The following is a 20,319-nucleotide window of genomic DNA, read 5'->3' as shown; positions in this document are numbered from 1 at the left end:
TTCGGGTTAAAACCGGTTCCTACTAACCACCTGTTTTCTATTTGACAGTTTTAAGATTGGTTTTTCTTAAATCTAATTACATCAATTTTTTGTTTTACAATTATTTATGTGTAAATGCATTTTTTTAATGTGATGGAAGCTAATATCAAATCATAATTGTTCTTGATGATGTGTTGTATAATTGCAGACATGAAGCAGAATCTGTTACACAAGATAATTTTATTAGTTGCTGCTGAGAGGTGTTCATAATATTACTTGATGATGCATAATTGCAGCCTCGAAAAGCACACTTCTTACAAGATTATTTTGCAGATGCTTCTTTCATATATATTGTTATATAATACTACTGCTACTGTCATTTCTTCATGCTTATTATGTCTGTGTTGATTGGTTTCTGCCTCATGATCATTTACTAATAACGCATATGGAATCTGCCGAGGAGTTGATGTTGAGGTAGCATCATGGTTATGCTGTTACTCTTGCTCCCGTAATGGATGATTATTCATATTGAAGGTCTGTTTCGGGTGAAGATTTGTGAAAGATTACTAGAAGCCTCTTATCTATAGAAAGATTACTAGAAGCTAGAGTTGCGAAGCAGCGACTATAGTGGTGCTATATTGTTACCGCACGGTGGAATTTTAACAAATTACTTTTGTTTAGAAATATGCTACTAAGTACAATGTTTTGTTAAATAGAGGATAAAGTTGTGCTGTAACACTGACACTAGTGTATCAGAATTTTATCAAACCTTTTTCTTTCCTGCTGCCCGCCAACAATTGACAATACTGCTTAAAGCTCACTTGTGTTGTGTGATTAAAGCAATTAAGAAATATACACTATCTAATGGGGTGTCACACAATTCTGATATTTTATTAAGTTCTAAAGGTGCTAAGGTTTATTCTGTTATGCCACATTTTTGGGATACACACTATGAGCATTTGTGTTTGAGATATTTGTTGTAATGCGAATATTATATCAAAAGTGGTGATAGTGCAAATTCGTTCTTTGTGACCTCAGTGAATATACTATACTTTATTATGAGGTGATTCTCATACTTTATTATGAGATGAATACTCTTTTGGGTGTTTATACTTTAGTAACTAAATATCTCCCATTAAATAGTTTACTTATTTATTCTTTTTGTTATAACTTATTATTATTTTGTTTTTTCAAAAGCTTTTTTTCCGTCTTTATAGTAATTTTTAAATTAAAGTAGTTCTAATATTTTTGCTATTTGTTATTTTTAGTGAAGTAAATAGATAATATTCTTTTCTCACATCTAAAATGCAAACAAAAGATGAAAATGATATTAGAAAATTAAAATAAAATAAAAAAAATAGGATATTATTTTATTAAATATTAGAGTTTTATCAAACTTTATTGATGACTAAAATATTATAATTGAATATAATTTTATTTTTGAATTCATGTTATTAGGTTTTTGTTTATTTGATGTTTCTAAATTTAATATATTAAATGCAATTGTAAATACATATTAAAATGTAATTAATGGTATTGAATTTTAAAAGTTAGATCAAAATGTCAGTATTATTTTATTTTATTAAATAGTTTTTATTTTTATTTATATTTATTAGAGATAAGTGTCTATGATAGACGATATTAACTCGACTTTTATTTAAGGTGTGATTCATCATTTAGCAACAAATTATGTTCAATGATAGAAATAAACCAATATCGTTGAGATAAAAGGTTATTAGATGTATTACTAATTTAAATATTCTAATGATTTAATATATTATTTTTATTTGTCAACTTTAAATTTTTATGTGAATTTAATAATTTTGGTGATGATCAATAATAAAAACAAATTTTGATCATATCACAATTTCAATTTTTTATGAGCACTCATTTATTATCTCTTTTAAAATATTATTTTTTAATTAAATTATATTTTTCAAAATACATGTCAAATTTATTTAATAAGTTAATAAATTAGTTATTATTGTGTCTAATATATATATATATATATATATATATATATATATATATATATATATATATAGTAAAAGCAGTTTTATTAAACAATAAAGACATTAATTGAAATTAAAGTTTATAATTACAATGCTAAAAGGTAACTGATTTTTTTTAATTCTATTAACGGTCACAATCAATTGTTGATAAAAATAAAAAATAAAAACATATTAAATTATAATAATTGAAACAGTAGTAAGGAAATTGAATTCAGGTCAAAAATATATTATTCTAAAACCATATATATCATAAATAAATAAATAAATAAATAAGAGTTTCGCTAAAATACACCCATTTATTTTTAAGGTGTATATGGTACTAATATTAATACATTTAATTAAATATTGAATAATAACAAGAATAACTTTATAAAAATATTCGTAGTTTTTTTTTGAAATATTACCACACTGGTACCCGTGCGATTGTACTGATAAATATCGAATATTAACGGGAGCGCGTAGTTATTGATTAAAATATTGAATATTACCGAGAAAACGAAGTTACTGATCAAGAATTTGGATATTATCGTGAATATTAACATAAACATTAATTTAATGATAAATTTTAGGAATATTAACGGAACAAATTTGGAATATTAACGGGAACACGAAGTTATTGATAAAAATAATGAATATTAACCGAAACATGGAGTTATTGATCAAAATAATAAATACTAATGGAAACATGAAGTTACTAATCAAAATATTGAATAATGAATATTAGCGGGAACATAAAGTTAGTGATCAAAATATTGAATATTAGCGGGAACATGAAGTTACTGATCAAAATATTGAATATTAACGAGAACATAAATTACTAATCAAAATATTGAATATTAACGGGAACATGAAGTTAATGATAAAAAATTTGAATATTGTCGGAAACATTAAGTTATTGATCCAAAATTTGAATATTAACGGGGACAAATTTTGAATATTAACGGAACACGAAGTTACTGATCAAAATAATAAATATTAACGGGAACACGGAGTTATTGACAAAATATTGAATATTAACGAGAACACGAAGTTACTGATAAATGTTTCAAATATTAACAGAAATATTAGGTTACTGATAAATTTTTTGAATATTAACGGGAACAAATTTGGAATATTAACGTGAACACGAAGTTATTTATCAAAATATATTATATTAACGGAAACATGGAGTTCCTGATCAAAATAATGAATATTAACGGAAACATGAAGTTACTGACCAAAATATTTAAAATTAACGGGAACAAATTTGAAATATTAACGGGAACACGAAGTTGTTGATCAAAATAATGAATATTAACACGAACACGGAGTTACTGATCAAAATAATGAATATTAACAGGAACATGAAGTCACTGATAAAAATATTGAATATTAACGGGAACAAATTTGGAATATTTACGGGAATACGAAATTACTGATCAAAATTTTAAGTATTTGGCGGGAACATCAAGTTACTGATCAAAATATTGAATATTAACGGGAACATGAAGTTACTGAATAAAATATTGAATATTATGGGAACATGAATTAGTGATCAAAATATTGAATATTAACGAGAACATAAAATTATTTATCAAAATATTAAATATTAACGGGAAAATGAAGTTTATAGATCAAAATGTTGAATATTAACGGGAACATCAAGTTAGTGATCAAAATATTGACATCTTTTATTATCATATTAATCTATCCCCTAATATTTATTCTTTCACTATCATCTTTTATTTCCATCAACCCCAATGCGCGAAAACGGCGGGTACATCAAGTTTATAGATCAAAATATTGAATATTAACGGAAACATCAAGTTACTGATCAAAATAATGAATATTAGCGGGAACATGAAGTTACTGATCAAAATATTGACTATTAACGAGAACATGAAGTTACTGAATAAAATATTCAATATTAATGAGAACGTGAGTTACTGATCAAAATATTAAATATTAACGGAAACACGAAGATATTGAATATTAAGGGGAAAATAATGTTTATTAATCAATATATCCCAAACTTTGGTCCAACCTATTGAAAAGAAATTTCTATATTTTACATATTTGTTTTTAGGATATTTACTTCTACAATAATATCTATATGGAACAAAATAACACTTTCCCTATCATCTTTTATTTGCCTCAATCACAATGCGCGAAAACGACGGGTACCCGTGCGAACGCACGGGAAAGACACTAGTTTATAAGAAAGGCAGGTTGTAGCCTTGTAGGTATCAATAGATTATTTATCTTTTACTTAATAAAATGCCTTTTATTTTAATAGTGATTTGTTGCAATACTATTTATGAAAATGAACAAACGCAATACAGCTAGACATATGAAACTCTAGATTTTGTAACAGTACAAACATTACTAAAGATTTATATGAGATTCATTCAATTAATTATAAATGTAGCTTTAAGATATCCCCTATAAGAGTTGGAAGGTACTTTTGAACTAAGAGATATTTAGCAACGTAAAGTAAATGATAATTTTTTCTTTCTGCAATACAATTTTGTTGAGGGGTGTCGACACGTGTGAATTTATGATAATTGCATGTCTACTAGTGAAGTTGAAAAATACATGATTTACATATTCTTTACCATTGTCGGGTGATGTGTGTAAATTACAAATGTGCAATTGTTTCAAGTAGTAAAAAGTATTGATCCCACGTAGAGATATGTGATTACCAATTCTTACTTTAACTATGTTTATCTGAAGTGATAGAAAATGGTTTGTTGGATTGCATATTGAAATGTAAATTAAGAGATGGTTAAAAACAGGATTGAGATTATGATTATCCATCGAGACTCACCCCTAAGACTATTCATGTTTGAATTATGAGGAGTTGTGTGTCACCAACTTTCATGGTGTGTGCATCTAAACGTGTTTCAGCCACATCTATGTATTTCAATCAATAGCGTTATGCATTGTCACGCGATGACACATCTTGATTGTTTCTCAATTGAGATCAAGTCGCCTTGTTATTGGTGCTTCGAACACAACTATTTAGTAACTCGTTTTTAGATGTCGAATCATTATCTTTTGATACATGACTGGCATCTATTTTGACTTTGTTTTCGCAAACGTCATAGACATGGATTAGATTTCAAGTTCTAAAATAAAGCAAACTTAGACTTCCCGCAATTGCAAATAATTAACTTAGTAGGGAATAGTCATGATATGAACTCTCATAACCCCATGTCCCTTCTACTCACTCATGGTGAGATGGATAATAATAATTAACAACTTAAAGAACATTGCAAGAAAAGTATATAATAAAGCAATAGCAAACTAAAACAAAGATAAATGCAAGATTATCATTAAAGTGCTGGAAATTACAAAGAGTAGAAAAAACTTAACCTAAGAACTTAAAGAAAATTAACAATTTGTAAGGAATGTAGTAGTGAAAGTGATGAATCATCCCTAATTGTCACCCTTAGGTGTCTCCTCATTTTCCTTGATGCCTAAGCCTATTTTTATAGTAATCCAAGGCATAAATAACTAATTACTAGCATTAAATTCGAGCAAACCAATCAGTAGTTGCTTAGCTATAAAGTTTTAGAGGTTACAAATGCTGAAAAGTCACAAAAGAAGCCAAAAGAACAAAAGTTTGTAACTGCCTGAGTGCTGACACGGGCCGTGTTAGGTAACACAAGCTGGTCGTGTCTGCCTCAACTTGCTTGTATGAAGAGGGGACAAAAGGGGAAACATGGCTCATGTCTTGGGACACAATCAGGCAATGTTGTCCTTTGAATTTTTGTATGGGAAGCGTCCCAATTCGTGCGATCTTGATCTTTTTTCGTTTTGATTTCATCAACCTCTAATTGCCTGAAATAGAGAAAGGAAACAAAAAGCGCATAAAAGCGAACTAAAAATGATTAAAACACACATGAAATAGAAGGGAAAATACACAAAAAATATGATACATTTACCGCTTATCATTTGGTTGAATTCTTCTTGTTCATTTATGAATAGTATTTGTACCATATTATAAAATTGGATAAATAATTGTGGTACTTCTGATTTAGTATTCATCAAGAAGATCCAATTTATTCATGTATAATCGGAAGGAAAATAGACACAATTGTGTTTTGATAACTACGGTAACAGTGAGTCGTCAAACATCACAGTGGATGACATTAAATGGTTCAACACTTTTATTAAAATCAAAAGGAAAATAGACACAATTGTGTTTAGATAACTACGGTATTTTGACCAAACTCTAGTCTCGACAAGGGTAGCATCATGATTCGACATAGCAGTGCATGTTGTAGTAGAAGTCTTTTTTAGCATGTAGTAGTCAAAGATGTGCATGTTGTAGTCGAAGCTTATTCTAGCATGCAGTTGTTTAAGTTAGCTTAGTGTCTAAGTTAGTTATGTATGTCATGTACGTGTGTGTTTTTCATCATACATAACATACATAGCTAGTAATATATAAATAGGTTGATCTCTCAGGTTGTTTATAGAGGTTAAGGTTGGTTATTATTTTATAATACTTGTAATCATAAACCCTAATGATTTAAAGAAGGTGATGTAAAATATTGGTTGTATTGTCTTCATCCAAATTTTGTTATAAGCTAGAATGATTTAAAGAAGGTGTTCTTATAAATGTTCTTTCCCATATCAAGAGTTGCTTCGTTTAGAAAAGACATAGGTTGTATTAGACAAATTGACAAAGAATCTTTGAATGAGCACTAAGAGAGATTCAATAAACTAGTGTCTAGCTATCCTCAACACCAAATTAGTGAACTTACTGATCCATCTATAATATAAGAAAACAAATGTCCCTGGAAAATCCAATTTTGCCCCATGCTCTTTTGCCAACACCTATTCAATTTTAGTTATTTATTGTCTTTTCTCATTTTTCTGACAGATTTTATTATTATTAAATTGAATTGGTCATTTTATATAAAGGCTAAAACACTTTTCTACCCATTTGTAAACTCCTCTTTCTTTCTTTTCTTCTCACGCTTTCTCTCTCTTTTCTCAATCACTTTTCTTTCTCTCTTATTTCTCTTGTTGCTGCATCTCTCACATTCATCTCTTTTCTTTCTAATTCATTTTCTCTCATTCTCTTATGTCATCTCTTTATGTTCATCAATCTTTTACATAATTGTGATTTATTTTTTATTTTTCATTTTTTCCAGGTTATAGATCTATACCAAGACGCAAACTGACTTTAAACAATACAAAAAGAGTAAGTTTTATCATTTTTTAAAATTGTAGATCTATGCATATATTCTTTTGTCATTTTTGAACTTCATGACAAAACCCATATTTTTTTGCATCTTTTTAACTTCTTTTATTTTTTCAGGTAGTAGATTTACATATAAGAAGATGAAAAAAAAAAGATCATTCTCTTTTGTATTTTTCTTACTGACTTTTGCATTTTATTTTTGAAAAATAGAAAAAATTTATTTGAAGTTCTGGTGAAGAAATTTTTGGGATTATGGTTTGGATTTTTTTAAATAAAGACAAAATATCATTATCTTTTATCAACTAAAAAATTTATTATTCAAACCCATTTTTCAAGCTAACTCCTTTTAAAATTTTACTTAGATATATATGCAAAGAAGAATGAGAAGATTATTAATATGAAAATTTTTTTTGAAAAAAGGTTATTGAAAAAATAAAAATTTTAAAAAAAGAAAAGGGATATTTGAAGGGATTTGTGGGATGTTGGTGAGAGAAAGTAGGAAGAAGAAGTAAATTAGAAATGAGATTTGTGAAAGAATTGAGTTGAAAAAGATGTACATAACTAATTATGTACTTTTAAATTTTTCTCACAAAATATTAACGATATATCAAGTGGTTGCATGTGCATAGTTAATGGCAGCTAGCAAAACTTTTACTTACCCGCTATCTTACTAGGTACATGAAATAGGTACATTCTATGTTAAGATGAATTTAAACATTTAGCCTATATGTATTAATTATTATAGGCTATGTTATTATGAGGTCTGCAAAAATACAGTAGCAACAGATTTGGCACATGACAATTCACTCTAAAGTTGATATTTTTTAAAATGCACTATTTTCTAAAACACATATATAAAACAAATATTCATAATAATCGATCTAATAAAATATAGAAAAAATATTTATATTTAATATATTTTTAAATATTTTAATTGTTGGTCATAGTAATTAGAATGATAATAATTAAAATAAATAAATATTATAATTTATTAATGAAGATTTATTTTAATAATTGAGTTTACTAATTTGTGAATGTTGTTGAATTTATATTGCTCAAAAGTTGTCTGGTTTGATTTTATAAAGAGATATTTTTTCTAACTTCCATGGGGTGCAAGGATTTTTTGTTCTCACTCAATGTAGTGGTGGAGATGGTATGAGAGGTGAAAAAAAACAAGGTATTTGGTTGATGAAGAAAAAGAAATAAAAATGAAAAATGAAAAATATAATTTTAGATGACATTCTAATAAAATTGAAGAGATAAGGTAATCTAAGAGATCCACTAAGAAGATGATACTAAATATTAAATTTGCACGTGTAATAGCGATTTGTATAAAAATATAAAAATTGAATTTGTGTTATTAAAGTTGCACTAAAGTTACACATTAAATAATTTGCAAAAAAAAACATAATTAAATTATGTTGATATATATATTTATATATATGTGAACCAAATCAGAATAATCAGGAAAATTAAAGATGAAGGAGAAATTAATTATCCCGAAGAGGGCAAAAATTAGATAATTAATGAACTTATATGATCTATATCACACAAAAATTAGTAGCATGGTGTAATTATTATATTTAATCAATTTTCTATCACACAAAAAATAAGTAGCATGGAGCAATTTTATATATATATATATATATATATATATATATATATATATATATATATATATATATATATATAAAAGTTTAATATCTATGATATTGTTTTTATTTAATTTAAATATTAAAAATAAATTAAAGTTTATATAGAACTAATAAAAAAATATTAAATAATCAAGACAATCTTCACATAAGGATTTTATTTACAATTATATTGATTTGATTAGATTTTGCTCGCAGGAAAGTTAGTTTATAAGTTGAAGAATGAAAATGTTAAGTTTAAATTATTTTATGATTGTTGTTGATTATTTTAAATCTAATATTTTAATAATTGTTGTGCTATGATTTGCCATTTGCTTTATCCTAACTGTGATTTTCTAAGCACTACAGCAACACTAGCATGATACAATTTTTGTGCTATATAGAAAAAATTAATTATAATTAATATTACTATTTTAACACTCTTATCCTCTCTCCACTCCACCTTTATTATTTCCCACTGCCCAAGAGTCAAACAGCTTGCACTCTCCTCTTTCCCATACCGACCCACTGCCCCAAAATTCAGAAAAGAAATCTTCACCTTTCCAACTGTACCCCACACAGATTCCAAACAAAAATCAACCCACGCGATTTCCTGCTGGACCACTCTTACCACACAAAACAACTTGAAATTTGAATGAGTCTAAAATATGATGAAAAAAGATATCAATCCCTCTATTTGATAGTTGGTTTTATTTTCTTTTTTATATGACCAAATTTCCCTCAAATAATTAATGTTATGTCAAACTTTGATTATTATTTTACGATTCCAATACATGTTCGTATATTTTAATATTAAACTTTAAGTACATATTCTATACATTAAAATATTAAAGTGGAAAATATTATGTCAATAAGATTTTAATCATAAAACATAAAATTTACAAAATAAAAAAAGTTGAAACTTCTATATTAATAGAAAATATATATAACACAATCGCCTATTATTTTATATCAAATATACATACTACATTATTTGCATTTATAAAATTGATAATTATCTCACATTATGCAATTAATTTCTACTTTTTACAATGATCACTTTTATATATAAAAGAATAAAAAAAATATTATTGATTCAAAAAATTTTAAACAAGTTTATTTTTATAAACAGGAGTAAGTTTACTGTTGATTCAAATATTTTGATAAATAATGTAAAAATAAAAATAATATTTCTTATTTTTATAGACGGGAAAAAATTATTGTTCATTCAAATATTTTTATACCTAAAAATAATTATATTCTAGAAACAAATGCGCGTACCATACCAGTACTCGTGCGATGTTTCTTGGCGATGTGTTCTTCTTAGCCCTATGATCTTTTGTATCTGACCTTTTTATGTACGAGAATAAATTTACTATTAATTCAAAAAATTAAAATTTATATATGGGAATAAATTTACTATTGATTCCAATAATTTTATAAAGAATGTCAAAACAAAAATAATATTTACATACGAGAAATAAATACAGGAAAACATATTTTTGTATACAGAAAAATAATAATTATTGTTCCAATAAAAAAAATGTCTTTTTAAAAATATTATGAATTACTCAAGGTGGCCGACAAAAACCTAAATATTAGTGGTTTATAAAAAACTCCTATATTATATTGGAACACATTTAATATTTTAAATTTTAACTTATATATTAATCTTAGACTTCTTTTTTATCCTTTTTTTTATAATTTATTTTAATTTTTTCTATTATTTTTGAATTCCATATTCTAACTGGTAACATAAAACCGGTCCACACCAGAACCCGTGCGGAGGCACGGGTTTCACACTAGTTATTTATATAAAGGAATTCTACCCAGGCCCGGTCTAAGGGCTAGGCGAACTAGGCATATGCCTAGGGCCTCCATATTTAATTTCATATTAACTATTAGTACAACTTAACTACATATCCTGTAAAAGAAAACAAAAAGTAATAGCATTTAATTTTTACGGCTATCATTAATATTTGTTCCTTTTTAATAAAATGAGAATAACTGCACTTTACTATTATTAGACGATATATTCACTATTTTCAACAAAAATCACCGTGTTGTTGCTTATCTACTAAATTCTAGTATTAGTATCATATTAATTAGTAATATAAATTCTTACTATGAATTTTTCTTAGAAGTGTGCTCTTACTTCTTTTTTTTGAGTAAAAAGAGAAAAGTTATTGCACAAATTGGATTGTATTTATTTAATATTAAATATTTTGATGTAAAATTTTTATATTTATTTAATTATTTTATTTTTGATGATTTTTTATATTTGTGTTAATTGTAAAATGTTTATTATTTCATTTTATGTCATATTAAAATTTTGAATCAAAAAGTTTAATATTAAAATAAACATAATTGATGTTTTAATTGAAATATCAAATTAATTTAATTATCATATTTAATAAATAATTCTGTATTTTAAAATATAAAATATTGACTTTTAAATAAAAATATTATTTATAAAAAATTATTATTAATAATAAAAAAAATTATTATAAAACTCGCCTTAGGCCTCAATATCTGTTGGGCCGGCCCTGATTCTACCTATGAATAGAAGCATATTAGATGTTGCTAGTGGAAGAGAACTTGTTGATAAGACCCCGAAAGCGGTAAAAACTTTGATTGAGAATATTTTACTTAATTCTCGACAATTTACAACCAGAAACTACTCAACATTGTTGTTTATATGAGTGGATAAGATTCAAGCTTCTTCAACTTCCAACAAAAATGTAAAGAACAAACTTGGTGAGCTTAATTCATGATTGAGAATATGTTACTTAATTCTTGACAATTTACAACCACAAACTATTTAATGTTATTGTTAATAGGAGTGGATGAGATTAAATTTACTTCAACTTCCAACAAAAATGTAGAGAAGAAACTTGGTGAGCTTACTTCATTGGTGAAACAATTAGCAGGGAAAAGCTCAAATATCGAGGATTTATGGTGTTTGCACTTCTCCTAAGTATCTAACATATTCATGTCCTACCTTTCAAGATCCCTAAATATTGATTTTCCCCAAGCATATATAGCAAACATATACAATCTTCAACCCAATAACTATGACCTGTACAATAACCTTGATATATCCACTAACAGTTATCACTCCAATTGGAGAAACCATATAAACCTGAGATATGAAAATTCTTCTGCACAACAATAGCCCAAACAGTAACAAAATAAGCCATTAGATGTTTGATCAGAACCATTACTAGAGAACCTTGTCAAGCAAATGATCGTCCAAAATATACAATTTTAATAAAAAAAATGAATTTCACCATTTAGAATTTAGAGACCAAGATTGAACAACTAGCTACTTTAATTAATTATATGCAGATTCAAAGATCGAACCAACTACTTGCCCAAACAATAGTGATTTGGTTTGAGATCTGGGAAAATTGTTAAACCAACACCTGGAAAAACTATAAAAAAAAATCATTGAACGTAAACATAAACCTATTATTGTTGATCTAGAATGACATAAAAATGGATGAGACACACATAGACAATGAAATATTAGTTACAATCAGAAAAGTGGAAATGAACATTCCACTCCATGAAGCAATTCAACAGATTTTGAAATATGCCAAATTTTTCAAAAACTTGTGCACACTTAAGAAAAGGATAAAAAGAAATGAAATGGTCAGCATAAGGCACAATGTTTCTGTCCTCATTCAACCAAAGCCCAAAAATTGCAAAGATCCTAGGACTTTTCCCATTCCATGTACCATACGTCATGGTAAATTTGAAAATGCCATGCTAAACCTAGGTGTTTCTATTAATGATATGCCTACACATCTATTTTTAATACTTTTTCTCTTAAACCTTTACAAAATACAAGTGTTACCCTTTAACTGACAATAAAAAGTAGTGTTCGTCGAACTAGATTAGTGAAAACGTACATGTGCGAGTCAATGAATTAATATTTCCTGCAAATTTTTACATTCTAGACTTGGAATGAGAGAAAAAGTCTAGTAGGGTGCCTATAATTTTAGGCAACTCGTTCTTGAAAAATGTTAAACAAAATTGATGTTAATGCTTAAACTCTTTCCATATAATTTGTGGATAACATTGTAAAATTTAGGTCTAATACCCTTTTTTCGTACTACGTTCATTTTAGTCTCAAAACTTTAAAAAAGACAATTTTGATCCCTCAACTTAATAAAGTTTTTAATGTTATTCGTATCCATCTAAATATCAACAACAATGTTAATCTTTACTAATTTAGAAAATGACGCGTAACAATGAACTTTTGTGACTGATTTAGGGGACTAAATAATTTGTCACATTTGTGGCAAATAATTATAAAAATTACGGTTTTAGTTCCTCAACTATTTTGAATGTTTTATGCTAGTCCTATCCATCCAAATATTGGTAACAATGTCTATTTTCGCTAATTTGACAAATGACATGTAACAAGAAACTTTTTTGCACAAATCTTCATTTTCTTCATAAGATTCCATAGCCAGAAAGCTCATCACTACATTAACATCAAAATCAACATATAAACTAAATTAAACTTTCACTCCCACACGATATTGGATCCTCCAAAACAAAAAATAATGTACATTCTTATCCATCCAAATATTAGTAACAATGTCTATTTTCGCTAATTTGACAAATGACGTGTAACAACAAACTTTTTTTTGCACAATTCTTCATTTTTTTCATAAGATTCCATAGTCATAAAGCTCATCACTACATTAACATTAAAATCAACATATAAACTAAATTAAACTTTCACTCCCACACGATATTGGATCCTCCAAAACACAAAAAACAAAAAATAATGTACATACTTTTATTATGGAGATGCAGGGAATCGAACCCCATGCCTCTCGCATGCGAAGCGAGCGCTCTACCATATGAGCTACATCCCCATGATGTCAAATCTAGTTAACAAATTATATTCATTGGATGGATAACAGTTGTTATATATTTGCTTTAAATTTTAAAATAATATTAACATATTTTTGAATAGGGATTCATTTATTCCAATAAGAGAATGTGAATTTTGTCTGCAAATCTTATCTCAGTTGTCAAAAGACAATATTATTAGGTTGAACGCATTTACCAAAATTCAAACTTAGAACCTCACAATTATGTGCGTGTGTGTGTTTTTATAGTGGCTATTACAATTTTGTCTTTCGATAATTTTTTTTTAAACATAATTAAAGCATGTGACTTTGAAACTTTGTATTTGCCATTTAAGGTATAACATATGAAATTATATAATAAATATTTATTTGTATATTAAAAATTATTTAAAAAATTTATTTTGCAAAATAGAATGTTAAAATAATTTATTTGTATATTATAATAATTTCAAATAATTTATCCCCATAATATCAATTTATTAAATTAAAAATTACAAAATATGCCATGTAAAATGGAATTCCAACCGTTTATTTTTATTTTATAATACTTTTAAGCGCTTGTGTTGCAACTTTAGTCCATGTTGATTGAGAAGATTAAAGAATGCGTAAAAAAAGATGTTTGGCAAGCAAAGGTAATAAAGGTTCTAGTTAATGATGATCATTACGACGGTAATCCATTTAGATTTTGTAATTGGTGAGTTTTTATTTGATAAATTTGTATAATTTTATATAATGAAGTTCGACGAAGGAAATTATAACTAAATAAGGCACAAAAACCATCATATTATACACAATTCTCATAACTAGAAACTACAACATTCTTCAACTCATACCAATTTAAATGAAATTTATGTTTTATTGTTCCAAATCTTATCTTTCTTTATATTTTAATGTCTTTATTTTATAACTTTACTTCTATTATGGTTATGCGTGAGTAGATTTTAGTTATCTTGGGATTGTGGGAATTCTAATAATAGATTCTCCATAAACTATAACTTTTTTCTATTTATTATCATGGGTGTTGATATTTTAATCTAACTTACTGTTTTATCATATTTGTACTCATATTTTATTCTTTTCATTCTTCAACACAATTACTCCTTATTTCTTAAGGACGCAATGAACGGAAATAACTGAGACATTATTTAATATAGGTTAAATGATCTCAACATCAAACCATTTAATAATATCTTTTTTTTTATCGCTTGTTTTATAATGAGGTTTAATTAATCTTTCTTGACTTTCAATGTCTTTCTTTAAATCTTCTTCTAATAAGTTCTCGTGTATACATATAGTGGGACTAAACCCTTTAATATAAGATATTTTCCATCCGATTAATCTTTTTGTGTTTCTTCTGTACAAAAAATGAGCAATTCCTTATGAGTTAAGTTTAAAAGAGAAGAAAAATGATTAGGACATTTCGTAGTTCCCCCGAAACACACATACTTCAATTAAATAGGTAATTACTTAAATCCAAGCACATGAGGTGATTCAATGGACAACTTATTGCTTTTAAAGCTTCTAATTATCAGCTCAAGTGACTCATATCTTCTTTTCCAAAGATTTGATCATGACATATATGGTTCTTTTAATTCATAAAACTCATATTGCAATTGATCCATCTCATATTTTTCTTCCCACATACAACGCCACTATTTCGTTAAGAAACTAGAAATCATTGATGACATAGTGTGATAGGATTTGGGTGCGGATGAGTGTACTTCCAACATAACAAATCGGGTGGACTTTTAAGATTAACACTTCAAATACCAAAGTCAATGAATAAACGAGAAGTCATATGAGTGTCAGAATGATTAGAATACCCAATTCTTAGTGTATGAAGAGTTTTATATTGGAAAAACAATTAACATTGCTTCCGCTCATTCTGAAATTTAGTGCAGATCGTGGTCCCATTAGATTTGACATTTGCAAGTTGACATGAGGTCGAAACTACATGTCCATGATTTGAGTAAGGTCATACCTATTCCTTGTGCTTTCCTTCGTAATATTCCTATCAAACCCCGATAAATGAGCCTTATGGACGACCAAAACAGTTTATATAGAAATATTAGTTTGAAATTTCTTTGGTTGAATCAAGTAAGAAAGTTTTTAAAATAAGAAATAAGATGATTAAATGCTGACTATTAAATTTGATAGATGGTCTTGATGAACATTTATTGTTACGTAACTTAATCAAGACCATATATCTAATCCAATGGTTAATATTTAATTCTTTAATATCTTATTTTAAAAATTCTCCAACTTAATACATTTCATATATATATATATATATACATAGAAACCTGTTATATAGATAGCATATATTCCCTCCGTTCCAAATTATTTGTCACAATGACTCACTTCATACAGATTAAGAAACAATAATAAATGAAAGAGAGAGAATGATGACTGTACCAAATTATCGTGATTAACTATTAGTGTATTCGAAATAACATTAATATTTAGTGAGGAAACAATAAATTAAGAGTATTTATTAGAGAGTACAATTGGAAGATTAAATATAAAATTGCATTGCTAATGTAAAGTGACAAGTATTTTAGGATAATTTTTTTCTTTCAAATTGTGACATTTATTTTAGAAAAGACGAAGTAATATCTACACCTTGATATTTTAATTAAACCATACTTAAAACTTGAAAAGGCTAACTCAATATAGAAACACATAGAAGGAGATATATGAAAAAGGCACATCAACATGCTAACGAAGTGTAACATGATTTAAAAAAAAATCTCTTGCAAAGTGGAAGGAGTACTACTGACTTGATTGTTATAGAATAGAAGTGATCAAACGTTAGCTAGAGCCGTTATGACTGATAACGGCTAGTTTAACGACTAGTTTTGTTGTGTCACGGTGCCAAGCTCCTCCCTCTCCTCCACCTTATTCTTCTCTCATCCCTACAACATGGACGTCGCTACGCTTTTCCCAGAAGCTTGTCTACCTCTGAGCTCTTCTAAAACAGTTAACACGAACATACCATTGGAGAAAAAGCAGTTGAAGTCTTTTGCTTCGGTGGTTTTCGATAATGTCTGTAACATTACTCTAAGTCAATTTCCCACTCCTTGCTTGAAAGGGGATAGATTGGCAATTACAATTCCAGAAGAAGAGTATAAATTGGGTGTAGAAGCATGTAAACATCACCTCCACGGTAGAGTTGTTTGGTCGAAAGGTGCGACCCCGCTAACTGTGGTAAATCTGAGAAACAAGCTTCTGGAGCTTTGGCCGGCAATCGGAAAGTGGGGAGTAACTTCCTTGGGCAAAGGGTTCTTTGAATTTTCCTTCTCCTCCTTGGAGGATGTTCAAAGAGTCAGATCGGTTAGTGCTTGGTCTCTTCCACAAGGGATCCTCAAGCTTTTTCCATGGACAAAGGATTTTGTTCCATCAACTCTCAAACAAACTTCTGCTAAGGTTTGGATAAGAATCCATGGTCTTTCACAGGAATATTGGAGACCAAGGATAATCTTTTCTATTGCTAGTAGTATTGGGACTCCAATATGTATAAATTCAGCTTCAAACAAATCAGCTTTTGAGAGACCGTTTGGGCATTTTGTCAGAGTGCTGGTGGATTTGGATCTCACTAAAGAATTCTCGTACAAAATCCTAGTGGAGAGGGTTGGGTTTACGTTTTTTGTTGATATAAAGTATGAGAAAGTTCCTGATTTCTGCTCTTTTTGCTCTTGCATTGGGCACTCTATTCACTCTTGCAAAAGAAAAGGAGTTGGTTAAACCAAAGAGGTGGATAGGAAGCAAAATAAAATGGATTTAGAGAAGGACAGGAAGAAAGCTGCAGATATTGAATCCCAAAGTGAAAAAGAAATAGAAAATGTTCAAGCAAGCAAACCTAACCAGGAGGGAGTCGCTAACTCAACAAATTCTGATGAGGTAGTTGTGTTGCAACCTGTTGTTAATAATAATAATAATAACATCATGGTTAATTTTGTTACATGCCCAGCTACAGAGGATGAAGGAACTTCAGAAAGTGAATATATAGATTCTACCAAAATGGTAGACATTGTTCCTGAAACACAAATTGATGATGCTCATAAAAAGCAAATCACATATTTTCTTCAAGAATCTTGGGCAAACATGTTTGAAGAAGATAAAGAAGATGACCATGGTGTAGACTTACTTCAGGAAAAGGATTTCCAACTGGTGACATCTAAAAAAAGGAAGAACAAGAAAACTTTCTCTTTAGGAAAGACAAGACTGGTGTCTTGTAAATCTAACCTTACCTTATGATCTGTTTATACTAGAACATTAGAGGTATTGCTAATAATGCCTCAAGGCTTGCTCTTAAGAAATTAATTCATAAAAATTCCCCTGACTTTGTATTTATTGTTGAGCCATGGATGGATTTTGACAAATTCCCTAAAACTTGGTTTGCCAGGTTTGATATGAAACCTTTTGCTTTTAATAATAGGATTAGTAATCTTCCTAATCTTTGGTGTTTTTGTAAAACTAGCATTGATCCTACTATAATTGATTCTGATGACCAGCATGTTTCTTTCTCTACTATTGTAAATGGCTCTTTGTTTGGTTTTTCTGTTGTTTATGCATCTACTAATTACATCACTAGAAGGCTTCATTGGAACAACCTTGGTCTTTTATTGGAGATTTCAACACCATTGTTAGTGAAGATGAGTACAAAGGTGGTATGACAGCTTCTAGACATTGTCTTTTGGCTAGCATTATTGGTTTCACAATTTCCAACCCTCCTTTTATTTATTTAGGTGTTCCTATTTTTGTAGGGAAGCCAAAAGCTTGCTACTTTCAAAAGATTGCAGACAATATTAGAGTAAAGCTAGCAGCTTGGAAATTTAAATTTATCTCTATGGCTGGTAGGGTTCAATTGGTGAAAGCTATTGTCTTCAGCATGATGATCTATTGAATCTCTGTTTATTCTTGGCCTGGCAGTATCATTAAAAGGATTGAGGGCTGGATGAGGAATTTCATTTGGAGTGGCAGTATAGACAGCAAGAAGCTTGTGGCTGTTGCTTGGAAGACTTGTTGCAAAAGTCTTAAGGAAGGTGGACTGGGCATTATATCTTTAAGGGCTTACAACTCTGCAACCAACATGCACTTATGCTGGAAGTTTCTGAACAACAATTACAGTTGGTGTAATCTTCTTAAGGCAAGGGTTAAAAGGAATGGCAAAGTTATAAAATACTCCATTAAATCCTCTATTTGGATTGGGATCAAAGAGGCTCATCAATATCTGCTTGATAATTGCAGTTGGATTATTGGTAATGGGAAAAATGTTAATTTTTGGCTTGATGATTGGCTTGTAGTAAGTCTTGTTAGTAGGTTTAATATACCTGAAAGGTTTCATAGCACTCTTACCTCTCTGGTCAGTGACTGGTGGCATAATAACTGCTGGACTATTAGTAGGAATACTCAAATGGCTTTTCCTTCCTTACTAAGTCTTATTTCTGGCATTGGTATCTCTGATTTAGATGTTCCTGATGCCTTGGTCTGGAAGAAATCTACCACTGGTATGCTCACTATTAAGGAGGCTTACAATGACATTGTTAAACCCAGTTCCTCTTCTTCTTGGTCGAGTTTTCCGTGGGATATTGATTCTCCTCCCTCTCATTCTATGATGGTTTGAAGGCTTATGCATAATAAGATACCAACTGACGAGAACATTCATCTTCGTGGGTTCTCTTTCCCTTCTTCTTGCAGTCTGTGTAGAAAAAGCTCTGAAACTTCTTTCCATCTCTTTTTTGATTGTCAGTATATAAAAAATTTGTGGCATTGGTTGGAGGGAATCCTTCGTCTTAATTTTTGCATTAATGGCATTGAGGATTGTAAGAAGATCTTGAATCAATCTTGGTCTGCTCAGTCAAAAGCAGTAATCAATGCTTGCATTGTTGGCATTTTGTATAATGTTTGGAATGCTAGGAACAGGGCTAGGTTTGATGATGTGCACATTCAATGGAAAACTTGCCTCTCTCAAATCATGGGATCGGTTAAAATTATTGGCAACAATAGCAAAAGAAGCTCAAACTCAGACATCTCCAACTTTTCCTTCCTCAAAGGTTTTGGTATTAATATCAATCCTCAGAAATCTTTAACTACTGTGAATGTGATTTGGTCTCCTCCGATTATTGGTTGGATAAAATGCAACATTGATGGTACTACTGAGGGTTCTCCGTGGAAGTCGGCTTGTGGAGGAATATTCCTTGATCATGGTGCTAATCATATCCTCAGTTTTAGTGCTTCTCTTGGTTGTGAATCTCCAGGAAATTCTGAATTTCTTGCTGCTATCATGGCCATGGAAAAAGCTAAAGAGCTGAATTTCTCTCATCTTTGGCTTGAGTCTGACTGGGTGTTAGTGGTAAACACTTTCAAAGACCTCAACTTAGTGCCTTGGAAACTCAGAACTCGTTGGCTTATGTGTAAGGCTTACAGTGTTAACATTGATTTTATGATTACACACATTTTTAGGGAAGCCAATTTTTGTGCCGATTATTTGGCAAAGATAGGTTTAAAATGCAATACTACTACTTGGTACCACTCCACTCCTAATGATATCATGAAAGAGTATATGTTAGACAAGACGGGTACCCCTAGAATTAGATTTTGTCATTAAAGGGTTT

At 29.1% G+C, this 20,319-nt stretch overlaps 1 protein-coding gene and 1 non-coding gene across 2 annotated transcripts; one reads left to right on the top strand and one right to left on the bottom strand.

The window, feature by feature from the left end:
- Positions 1–13,632: 13,632 nt before the first annotated feature.
- On the bottom strand, positions 13,633–13,705 carry TRNAA-CGC (transfer RNA alanine (anticodon CGC)). Its single transcript has one exon. It is a non-coding gene; the product is annotated as a tRNA-Ala (tRNA).
- A 2,919-nt stretch (positions 13,706–16,624) lies between these two features.
- LOC131626115 (uncharacterized) lies at positions 16,625–17,446 on the top strand. Its single transcript, XM_058896934.1, has one exon. The coding sequence runs from the start codon at positions 16,625–16,627 to the stop codon at positions 17,444–17,446; it is 822 nt and encodes a 273-aa protein (XP_058752917.1).
- Positions 17,447–20,319: the final 2,873 nt, after the last annotated feature.

Source organism: Vicia villosa, unplaced genomic scaffold (genome assembly GCF_029867415.1).
Source record: "Vicia villosa cultivar HV-30 ecotype Madison, WI unplaced genomic scaffold, Vvil1.0 ctg.000262F_1_1_1, whole genome shotgun sequence".
Taxonomy (NCBI): Eukaryota; Viridiplantae; Streptophyta; class Magnoliopsida; order Fabales; family Fabaceae; genus Vicia; species Vicia villosa.
This window is presented reverse-complemented; position numbering and strand designations above follow the sequence as displayed.